The following is a 10,913-nucleotide window of genomic DNA, read 5'->3' as shown; positions in this document are numbered from 1 at the left end:
CCTGTAACACGGTCTCCTCCCTCCTGAGGGTAACAGCCTGCTATTTACAAAGCCTCCACTAAATTTCTACGCTTAATGGCTTTATTCCCCATGGATTTTGCTTTGTATTGCACTAAATGTTAATTTCTCTTTAATACATATTGTGTTTTAGCTTAAGCTCATGCCATGATAAATACATAGCCACCACATATCGCAACATTTATAAATTGCATATTTAAAGGTGCTAAAGGTGGTCTATTGCTATTCATAAATTCTTCAGGCATCCCTAGCCACTGCAAAGAATGCGGCCCCTGTGAATTTGCTGACTCCATCATGACCCTTCAAAAGCTAATCAGCCAGCCGCTCCCATTCCCCACCTACACACCAATGCCACAGCCAGCCCAGTTAGTAAGTTCCATCTGCCTCAAACCATGAAGTCGGTTTATATGAAAAATTTGTACTTCATTAAAACTAGTTCAGTTCCATTTCTATGTAGTATAACATTGGGCAGACAGCTTCAGCTTATGTGATTAACAGCTGCCTGGTTCATATGCTTTGTAAAATACTGCCTTATTCCCTGAATCCCAAACTAACAAAACATAGTATCATCTTGTTAGGAGCAACGTTTGTAACGTGCCTTTTTAAGTATTAAGCAACACTTTTGCTTAGAAAGTGCTTCTGAAGGCAAGAAGGAAAAAAGAGCAAAGAGTTCCCCAAACATCTTAAGTTTGTATTTCTGGATGGTTTCTCCTTTGTTTGCTTGTTTTGTTGCCTAGAAACTGACCTAAATAAGAGACTCCATGTAGACAGAGTGTTCTCTGGTATAGGCTCTCTAACAGAGAAGGGCTGTTTAATTGGTACAAGCAGAAATATAACGTATGCACAGAGACCAAAGGCCCAACAGTCACTTTGTCAAGGCGATAAGTCAGCCAGGTAAGACACTCTACTGTTGTTCAGCTTTAGCATAAGCAGATAAACTGTTGTTCATCTTTCATTTTGCCAGCTGTTTTGAATATTGCAGATAAATACTTTTATTGGTACTTTAGCCTTAATCTGTCCAGTGATTGTAACCTCTCTTGGTAACAAGATATTCACAGCATCTATAGGTGTGGTGAACTTACAAGCCGAGGTAGTGAGATACATGGGCACGCAGCCTGCGTTCCCTCTCCCACCACGTTCCGTGGAGCATCTGAATTCCAGCTCTGTGGGCTAGGTGGAACAGAGACAGGAATAGGACCAGTAGCCAATGACAGGCAGAAAAACAGGGGACCAGCAAGCTATTGGGTGCCACTTTAAACCCCAAGGGTCCTTAAGGAACATATCACAAATGGGTAGATTTCATATATATATATCTCCGATTATTCAGTAGCAAATAATGAAGTCACAGAGCATAAATCAGCCTCTGGCCTGCAGCTCACTGCATATTTATATAGCATTGACTGTCCAAAACACTTTTGCTTGAGAGGATACTAATCTTTTTTTATTTTGGTTTTAGATGACTGGAGTCAAATATCACTGTTAACAGTTACTGTACGGAATAGCTAAAAACTTTTTCTTCTTTTTATTATGAATAAATTTTGTTCCTGGCAGTTCAGTATTGTACATTCGGTACAGAATGAATACTTCAAACCCACAAGATTTTCTTAGTCATCATTGGATTAAAATAGTGCAGCTCTATTTTGTAGACTTTCATGCCTATTTCACATCTGCTCTTGTACAACTTTAGGGATGACAAACTTTGTTGGGGAAAAAAAGATCCCAAACTAGCAATCTTCGTGTTCAGACTTAGGCCAAAGTCTTAACTGAATGCCTTTACGTTTGTCTCATGAATAGAAATGGCCTGATTTCCAGAAATGCTGAATGTCCTCAGTTCTCAGTGATCTCAGTGGACTCTGAAGAGAACATCTAACATCTGAGACTCATGCTCCTTTTTTTTTTTTTTTTTAAGTCTAAATATGGATTTATAAGCTTAATTATTAGAAATCCAGATCTGAAAATTTGGCCTGGAAAATAGTGCACCCAATTTCTTTATTCATTGATTTCTTCTTCATCATCTTCAAATGCTTCCTCTCCATCATTTGCTGTTGCTTCTTGGTATTGCTGATACTCTGAAACTAGATCATTCATGTTGCTTTCTGCTTCTGTAAATTCCATTTCATCCATTCCTTCCCCTGTGAACCAGTGGAGGAAGGCCTTTCTCCTGAACATGGCTGAAAACTGTTCCGAGATCCTTTTGAAGAGCTCTTGAATAGCAGTGCTGTTGCCAATGAATGTGGAAGCCATCTTGAGGCCACGAGGAGGTATGTCACACACCGCCACCTTGACATTGTTTGGGATCCACTCCACAAAGTAACTGCTGTTCTTGTTCTGGATGGCCAACATCTGCTCATCAACCTCCTTCATGGACATGGGACCACGGAAGACAGTAGCCACTGTCAAGTATCGCCCATGTCTTGGGTCACAGGCCGCCATCATATTTTTGGCATCAAACATCTGCTGGGTGAGCTCTGGAACGGTGAGTGCTCGGTATTGCTGGCTGCCTCGGGCTGTCAAAGGAGCGAAGCCTGGCATGAAAAAGTGAAGGCGTGGGAAAGGGACCATATTTACTGCCAGCTTCCGGAGGTCAGCATTTAGTTGGCCTGGGAAACGCAGCGATGTAGTTACCCCACTCATGGTAGCAGAAACCAAGTGGTTTAAGTCACCGTATGTTGGAGTGGTGAGCTTCAGGGTGCGGAAGCAAATGTCATACAAAGCTTCGTTGTCAATGCAGTAGGTTTCATCTGTATTTTCAACCAGTTGGTGGACCGAGAGTGTAGCATTATAAGGCTCCACCACTGTGTCAGAAACCTTTGGAGAGGGCATGACACTAAAGGTATTCATTATCCTGTCCGGATACTCCTCTCGTATCTTGCTGATGAGTAGGGTTCCCATGCCAGACCCTGTCCCTCCTCCCAGGGAATGAGTGAGCTGAAATCCTTGCAAGCAATCGCAGTGTTCACACTCTTTTCTTACTACATCAAGTACAGAGTCGACCAACTCAGCCCCTTCTGTATAGTGTCCTTTAGCCCAGTTGTTTCCTGCACCAGTTTGTCCTAAAATAACATACAACAGGGAAAGAAAATACACACAATTAGCAGCAAGGTTTTGTATTTGCATGCTAAATGGATTTACATCTGTAACAAAAGCTGTTATAAATCTGTCAGGAAGATAACTGTGCCCTTCAGTTTTGACTAAATATCTTTGGAAGTATCAACATAAGTTTTCTATGCAGCCTCCTTTTGCCTCAAATCCCTGGTAGTTTTCATTTATGCCTTTGAGTGGTGTTTGGGGTTTTTTTTTCTTTTTTGGTATTTAACTTTCCATAAATGCAAAGATGGCCCTGACTCCTTGTTTTGAAAACTTTCATGCTCCCAATCCTGCTTATTCCATAAACACAAGATGGCTGTTTAAATACTTTGTTTGTAAAGACCATGATGATACAAAGCCAAATCACAGATACACATTCCTAAATGAAAGGCTCTTGGACTGTTCCCGTGAGACACAGAGGCACTGTTGTCATTCAGGATAAGGCCAGGCTTCAGAAGTCCTATTTAACTTGTTGTATCAAACTATAGCTTTTTTAATTCATGGTTACCTAGCCCGAATGAAAATACTGATCAACAGAAGCTTCAGGAATGTTACTGCAAAAACTTGGAAGTCAAGTGCCTTTTAGCTTTTACTGGTTTCCCTACAAACTCACTGTTCAGGATCTGCAAAGCAACTTGCAAAATTGGACTACTGATGTTTCATGGGCTCCTTATTTTCTCCCCAAGCCTTCCATTTTCCTTTTATGTGCCACTCAATTAAAATGGGCAGTCTGGATCCTTTGCTATGTCACTATTTTGTTAATTAGATAACAAGGAAGATTAAATGAGGGACCAGTTTTTTAATATTCCTGTTTCTCACAGTGACTACTACATACATAGTGCCACTGAACTCACTTAGCGGTAGTCTTGTGAGCAGTATTCAGAAAGAGCAATAGTTTCAGAATTAGGTATAGGGCTGTCAGCTTCTGCGTTGTTCTCAAAGACCTTCCTCTTCCTTCCTATTCCCATGCACTATCTTGGTGCCAAACATATGAATCATGGAAGCTGCTTGCTGGGATATTGTTTAAATATGATGCACTTTATTTTCACTGAGTAAATGCTTGGTTTCCTCATGATGTATTTGGTTAGTTAATGCATTGTTCTATATGTTGTTATATTTTTCTCTCTTTGAACCTAGGGAGCTCAGCACTTCCTGTCCAGCTGGGCAAAACGCAAAGTAATATCCTTCCAGAATTAAATACGTCCGCACCATCTGCAGTCTGCTTGAGCAGATCCCCTGCTACAGATAGGGCAGCACATCAGGATGCACTCTAACAAGCAGACATGACTCCAAGATGCAGAAGGGTCCTAACAAAGTTAAATTCTGAGTTTAGGACTTTATTTTCTAGATTGCCCCTTGTGCAAATATCATACCGTCCCTCAGTGGGCAGTGAGATAAGGACAGAATGGAGAATAGGAACAAAGAACAAAGTAAGAGGAGAATGGCAATTACTCTGACAAATGTGGAAATTATATTTTCAGGGTGGGGGGGTGTGTGTGTGTGGGTGTGTGTGTAAGAATCAGTAGAGACTGGTTTTACTTGCTTTTGATTAGTTTGCAAATTAAGTTAGGAGGTAAGATGCTTAACATGGAGGTGGACCCATCCTCCTTTGGGACCTCCACTACACTAGGCTCCCTCAGTCTTAATGACTCACACAAACTCCTGGATGCCCACAAGGCTACTACCACCTCTCTCTGTTGCACTAGTACAACCTTTGTATTTAAAGCACTGAGTGGAACTGTGGCAGCGGCTGCCCACACCAATATCAACAGCTTCCCTCCAGCCCACATCTGTCAGCTACTCCTGTGGTAACACTGCACTTTGTCCACTAGTCAGCCACCTGCCAAGGGTCTCCAAGATTTTTATTTGGGAATTCCTGCTGTGCACATGTATATGCCCAGTAATCTGATATTTCCAGACCCACTGGCTCTGTAGCACTGTAAGACCACCACACAGAATATGTACAGTTAGCCCTAGAAGCTCTGAACTTCCTACCCATTACAGTCCAGTCCAGAGGTGCTGTGGCTCTGGTAAAGCTGCCACACACCTGAAAATCTTGATCATGATCCTGTGAAACCCTACTGGATGCCCTCCACTTATCAGGTACCTACCAGACCTCTGAAAACCTTAGACAAACAAATAAAATGACCAAATTCCACCAGGACTAAGTCTCTAGGTTGCAAATGAGCCTGTGTCCCCAAAAATCAGGACTTGGCAGATCTTTTGCCAATCCTGGAAGCTCTGCGTTGTATGCATCCTGCCTCTGCCTTTTCTCACTGGGCATTTACTGAGATCTACATGAAGCAATCTCAAAACTTACCTGCACTTTTAGTATCTCCAGATCCTCCTACCGCTATTTCTTTCTCTAATACATTGTAGTGTTATACACATGTTCAGCTCGAGCTGCACATGCACAGATGCCATCTGTCTAATGGTCAATTTTATTTTTAATCCCTAAAAAGGGCAACTATTTCCTGCAATCTTCTTTCACTCCTTCCCTCTCTTTACTGCTTGAAATAAAAGACAAACCTGGGAAGAGAGATCAGTAGCTTGCACACTAACACTTGGGAGCCTAGCATAAACAGCCTTGCCTGTTTATAGAACACGCGGTATGATTTAGAGAGGGAAGGACAGCTCCTCTGACCAGCTAACAGCCATTTTGTGGTTGCCCCCACCAGTTCAGACAACTTAAATCAGGGTGGTATCCATGCAGCAAAGCTAGCAAGGGTGTACACAAGAAAAGAATGACAAATGCAAAAACATACAAAAGAAAACTGGCTACAAGAGGAGATAAATTGGAGTTCAGAGCAGTTCCTGGTGGGCAGTCATATGTTCTTAGGCCAGAAGACCCGCTGCTCTTGTACAGCAAGATCATTCCCCCTGTGCTTCTTCATCTTTTAGATTACTACCTTGTCAACACAAGCCATTAAAGCACAAGGATTGTTAAAGCACAAGGACTGTTTTGTGTCTATCTCAATCTCCTGCTGATCTGAGCTAAAATTGCCCTATCATCTGGAGTGCGTGATCATGTGCCTGCTATACTCAAATGAAATCCCAATTGATGGTCCATGGTTACTTGCCAAGGGGACATGGGCATATGCAGGTACATACAGTCATCTCTATCGGATGGAAAACATCTCCATCGGAATGAGCCCTAACAGCCTGGGGTACAGCAAGTATGGAACTGCCAGCTTCTGCCACAAAATCCTTTGTGGGCCCAGGCCAGATTTTTAAAAGAGAAAACAAAATGCTTTGTTGGCTTTTGACACAGAAGATCATTACTTCAGCGTTCGGGCAGCCATTCTGCATTATTCAGCAGGTTGGGAGGCCAGTGCCTGATGCTGGCAGGGGCCTCTGTCAGATACAAGTTGATCACATGCTGTTGGTCCATTGTTAGTTTGGTAGAAAGGGAGTACAGTGAACTGTACTATTGTTGAAGACACTCTGAATTGATTTTGCTCAGTTTTTACTGGTAGTATGCCAAAATGTAAAGCTCCAATTTAGGTATTTCCATAGGTCAGACGAATTCACTTTCAGAGGGTTTCTGTGGTCCATGCAGCAGAAAGGGAGCGAAAGGAGAAACCTGAATATAGAAACATACTTCATAAAGCTGCCTATGTCTATGGCTTTTCTCCCCAAGCTTACTTCTACATGTTGTAACTTAAAAGTCCTTTGAAAGACACCCTTAACATCATTGCCATGGAGTATACAGAAGAACAACAGGGACGGCATTGAAATGTTTTTAAGCCAGTTAAAGGGTTAAATTAACTCTGTATGGCTTCTTACACCCATCTCAACAGCAATAACCCAGACCTAAGTATGGTTTATACCACCCAAACAATGTTTATCTTTTCTGTCTGCCCCTGGCATTGTTCCTTCCTTATGTTAACACAATACACCAAACTAAGTTGCAACCTAAGCTTGCCTTGGCAGGAGGAAATGTGTTTTGTGGCTAGTGCAGACTTGGAAACCAAAGGGACGTGAGAGTTCTCATGGTAGCTTTCATTCAGCCTTCCTGTTTCAGCAAGTGGATCACTTAACTTTCACACACTGTTCCTCCTTTAGTGCAAAGGGACCAATAATGCTTCTGTACTTTGTAAGGATGCTATGAAATTTAATCCTGATAATGTGCATTTTTAAGCTTAGATGGAAAGTACTACAGAAGTCCAAAGTGAAACAGTAAAGGCTAAAACAGCCCTCTGCAAGGACACTGCAAAACCAGAAGCTCCCCACATGATCTCAGACTGTTCCTCATGTTGAAAAATAACCCAGTAACTGGTTATATATGACAATGTTTTCCATATTACACTTGGTCTTCCTCCACTGTTTACTATACTGTAAGGATCTGCAGAAAAAGTTGAATTACATAGTCTATATGCAATTTGATGCTCGAGCATTTAATGTGAAATCAAGCAAAGAGTAGTTTGGTTGGTTTGTGGTTGAGGCTCCCCTCCCCCTCCCCATTTTCTGCAGAATTTCCATGCATTTTGTTGTAAAGAAGTAGTCTCAAGATTTCTCTGGAGTTCACATATATGGAAAGAAAATGTACTTCATCTGCATACCATAGGAAACATTCAGTAATTTGCTAACTGAAAGAATGATTAACAGAAGAATGACTTTTTCAGTTAACAGGATCTTTTAGCTGACTTAGAGATAACTGGAATTGTATTGTTAAGCTGTTAGGAAATCTCACTCCTAATGATCACTTTGGAACAGGGAGCTTGAATGCTTTTTGACCATTCACTTGGTAATCAAACACCTGTTGGATAGTTTTGGTTTTTTTAAAAAGTGACATTCACCTACCAAAGATGAAATTATCAGGCCGAAAAAGCTGACCAAAAGGACCAGATCGCACACTGTCCATGGTTCCCGGCTCCAAGTCCACTAAGACGGCTCTTGGTACAAATTTCTGGGCTACAATAAAAAGTGAGCATGCCCTTAATGTTCTGAAATAAGCTAACACAGTTATAGCTCTCAATAGACAAATACGTTATGTCTCATATTATTGGTCTAATACAGATTGTACATATATAAATTTTTCCTATACAGGAAGTCACGGTGGTAAAAAAACCCAGCACTGTCAGAGCAAATCAGTGCCACTCCAAAAACAGACTTGGTATCTTTCGGGTCTTACAGATGATATATTACATTCTGTAAACTCTTTTTTAGCAATAGATATGAGGGAGGGAAGTTTCTGATTAGAAAAAGTGGTTGACATATTCTTTATAAGAAAATAGACAATCTCTTCTGTGAATAATGGAGTGAGTGAAGGATTTATGTTCAAATGATCCTAATGCATCTCACAAGCTTTTATGCTTGAAGGATTCCCCTCTGCTGAAAGGGCTACTTGGAGTAGGTGCCAAACAGTAGTAGTTAGCACATCTACCACAAAGCACAAAATAAAGACTCTGTATACAGTTGAAAACGTTCAAGGAAACTCAGGTAAATAATATGAATTATCCTGAGCTAGACAAAAGATGAAGTGTTCACACTTGCAGGTTCACATCAATAGACCAAAGTGATCCCCATTTTACACTGTTAACACCCTTCAACACCAGACTGACTCAGAGAATTTGCGCTCCTTTGACATCTTATTAATGAATCACCGTTGAGTTCTCCATTACTTGTGCCCCAACCCTCTCAAGCCATGAAATCAGAGATAGAGTATACGAGCCTGCATCTGTATAACCAACAGTTTAATTTGGGGCAACTGATAAAATGCATCCGATGAAATAATCCTATGTTGAAAGAGCAAGTGCCTAGCATAACGTTAAAAAAATAAAAAAGCCTTCAGACCCTAAGGGCAGCCCCTTGTGCTGTTTCCCTCTGCCTGCAGAGGCAACACCCAGTTATCAGTTTATAAGAAAACTGATAATTTTTTTGTGTGTATAATGGGGCGAGCTGGGATCAGCTGAGGGGCTGATGGCACTCGAAGAGCATGACCAGATGTGTAATACAGCTTCACAGACCCGTTCACTCCCAGATTGCGGTGCCCCTTCCCACAGAGCCCCCTCTCCCCATCCCACACTTACACGATGATTCATTATAGTAGACATTGATCCTTTCCAGCTGCAGCGCTGAGTCACCGACATAGCCTCCGGCTGGGTCAATGCCATGCTCATCACTTATCACTTCCCAAAACTAAGGGAGGAAAAGGAGACGTGGGTTGGGAACTCCCCCGCGGAGCACCGGGGGCCCGGTCCTGCCCAGCGCCCCGGCCCCAGGGCGGCCCGGCTGCAGCTGCCGGGATTCCTGGCGTGCCGGCCGCCCCTCCCCTCCCCTCCCCTCCCGGGACGGGACGGGACGGGACGGGCAGAGCCGGGCAGGCACCAGGATTTAAACCCAACGGCCAAACGGCCGCCGCCCAACTCCTCGCCCGGACGGGCTGCGGCGTTCCGGTGTTCGGAGGGGGCTGCTCGCGCTCCTGCCCCCCTTGCCCGCTTCTGAGCCACGGCCTGGCCTCTTTAGACGTAAAAATAATAAACTATTTAAAAGAAAAAGCGCCGCTCGGTGTCGGTACTTCCCAAAGCCTTTTATGGTCACGGGGAGAGGCGAGATGCGCGGCACGCCGGCGCCTCTCGGCAGCGCCTCGCCCGAACGGCGGGCGGGCGGGCGGGCGGTGAGGGGGGCGGCCGGCACGGCACAGCCCAGCCGCACGGCACGGCACGGAGAAGCGGCCGGGCGCGTTCCCCAGGCGCCCGGAGGCTCCGCAGGCGGCGGGAGGACAAGGGGCAGCGGCGGCCCCGGCTCCCCCAGGCTCACCTTGGTCCCGATCTGGTTTCCACACTGTCCCGCCTGGATGTGCACGATCTCCCTCATGGCGACTCCTGCTCTCCCGCCGCCCGGCCCGGCCCGGCTCTGAGCCGCGCCCGCCCACCGGGAGGCGCTTTATGGGCTCTGAGGCGGCGCCCACCCGCCCCCCAACACACACCCCACCCCACCCTTCACCCAACGGCCGCCGCTGCCGCCAGGACCGCCCTCGCCCCACCGACGGCGGGGCAGTGAGGGAGCGCCGGGGGTGGCCACCGTCCCCGCGGCGCCGCTTGCCCAAACCGCCCCGGGAAACGCGGGCGTCTCATCCTCGCCCGACAAGGAGTCCTGACCCTTCTCCATGCGGGCGGACATCGCCGCCTTCTCCTGTTATACCTCGGCCTGCTGCCCGGTCGCTGAAGTGGCAGCATCCAAACTAGCGACACAAGTAAGCGTGTCCAGAGATGGGCAACGAAGCTGGTGAAGGGTCTGGAGAGTAGGTCTTAGGAAGAGTGGCTGAGGGACCTGGGGTGGTTTAGTCTGGAGAAGAGGAGGCTGAGGGGAGAGCTTATCTCTACAACTGTGTGAAAGGAGGTTGCAGCGAGGTGGGTGTTGGTCTCTTCTCCCAAGTTACTAGTGATAGGACAAGAGGAAATGGCCTCAAGCTGTGTCAGGGGAGGTTTAGGTTGGATATTAGGAAAAATTTCTTTACTGAAAGAGTCATCAGGCACTGGAACGGGCTGCCCAGAGAGGTGGTGGAGTCCCCATCCCTGGAGGTGTTCAAAAAATGTGTAGGCGTGGCACTTGGGGACATGGTTCAGGAGGTGTGGGGGTGTTGGGTTGATAGTGGGACTTGATGATCTTAGAGGTCTTTTCTAGCCTTAATGATTCTATGATTCAAAGAAATGGGTGGACCTTCTCAGTGCCTTGCCAACAGCCGCCTTCTTTGCATTGCTGTTTTCTGATGTGGTTTTACCAGCAGATAACAAGCTGCTGCCCGAAAATTGTAACCAGGAAAGCAAGCAGTCTCTGTGGAGCAGCTTTCTGGAAAGCTCATG

At 45.0% G+C, this 10,913-nt stretch overlaps 1 protein-coding gene across 2 annotated transcripts; it reads right to left on the bottom strand.

Moving 5' to 3' along the window:
• Nucleotides 1–1,431: 1,431 nt before the first annotated feature.
• TUBB6 (tubulin beta 6 class V) lies at nucleotides 1,432–9,977 on the bottom strand. Of its 2 annotated transcripts, XM_064443026.1 has the most exons (4): nucleotides 9,868–9,977; nucleotides 9,138–9,246; nucleotides 7,909–8,019; nucleotides 1,432–3,071 (listed from the first exon to the last, which is right to left on the bottom strand). In XM_064443026.1, exons 1-4 carry the CDS (start codon nucleotides 9,922–9,924, stop codon nucleotides 2,008–2,010), a joined length of 1,341 nt encoding a protein of 446 aa, XP_064299096.1. In that variant the 5' UTR covers nucleotides 9,925–9,977; the 3' UTR covers nucleotides 1,432–2,007. The 2 variants fall into 2 exon arrangements, with proteins under 2 accessions (XP_064299096.1, XP_064299097.1); XM_064443027.1 differs by lacking the exons at nucleotides 7,909–8,019; nucleotides 9,138–9,246; nucleotides 9,868–9,977 and adding an exon at nucleotides 8,578–8,589.
• Nucleotides 9,978–10,913: the final 936 nt, after the last annotated feature.

Source organism: Phalacrocorax carbo, chromosome 2 (genome assembly GCF_963921805.1).
Source record: "Phalacrocorax carbo chromosome 2, bPhaCar2.1, whole genome shotgun sequence".
Lineage (NCBI taxonomy): Eukaryota > Metazoa > Chordata > Aves > Suliformes > Phalacrocoracidae > Phalacrocorax > Phalacrocorax carbo.
Note: the sequence above shows the minus strand (reverse complement) of the source record. Positions and strands in the feature narration are given on the sequence as shown.

Bases quoted from the DNA above. Each gene is read 5' to 3' on its own strand.
- TUBB6 (XM_064443026.1), bottom strand. From the start codon at position 9,924: ATGAGGGAGATCGTGCACATCCAGGCGGGACAGTGTGGAAACCAGATC. The intron at 9,247-9,867 runs GTGAGCCTGGGG...TTCCTCCCTTAG, and splicing joins GAAACCAGATCGGGACCAAG to TTTTGGGAAGTGATAAGTGA. The intron at 8,020-9,137 runs GTAAGTGTGGGA...TTTTTATTGTAG, and splicing joins CTACTATAATGAATCATCGT to CCCAGAAATTTGTACCAAGA.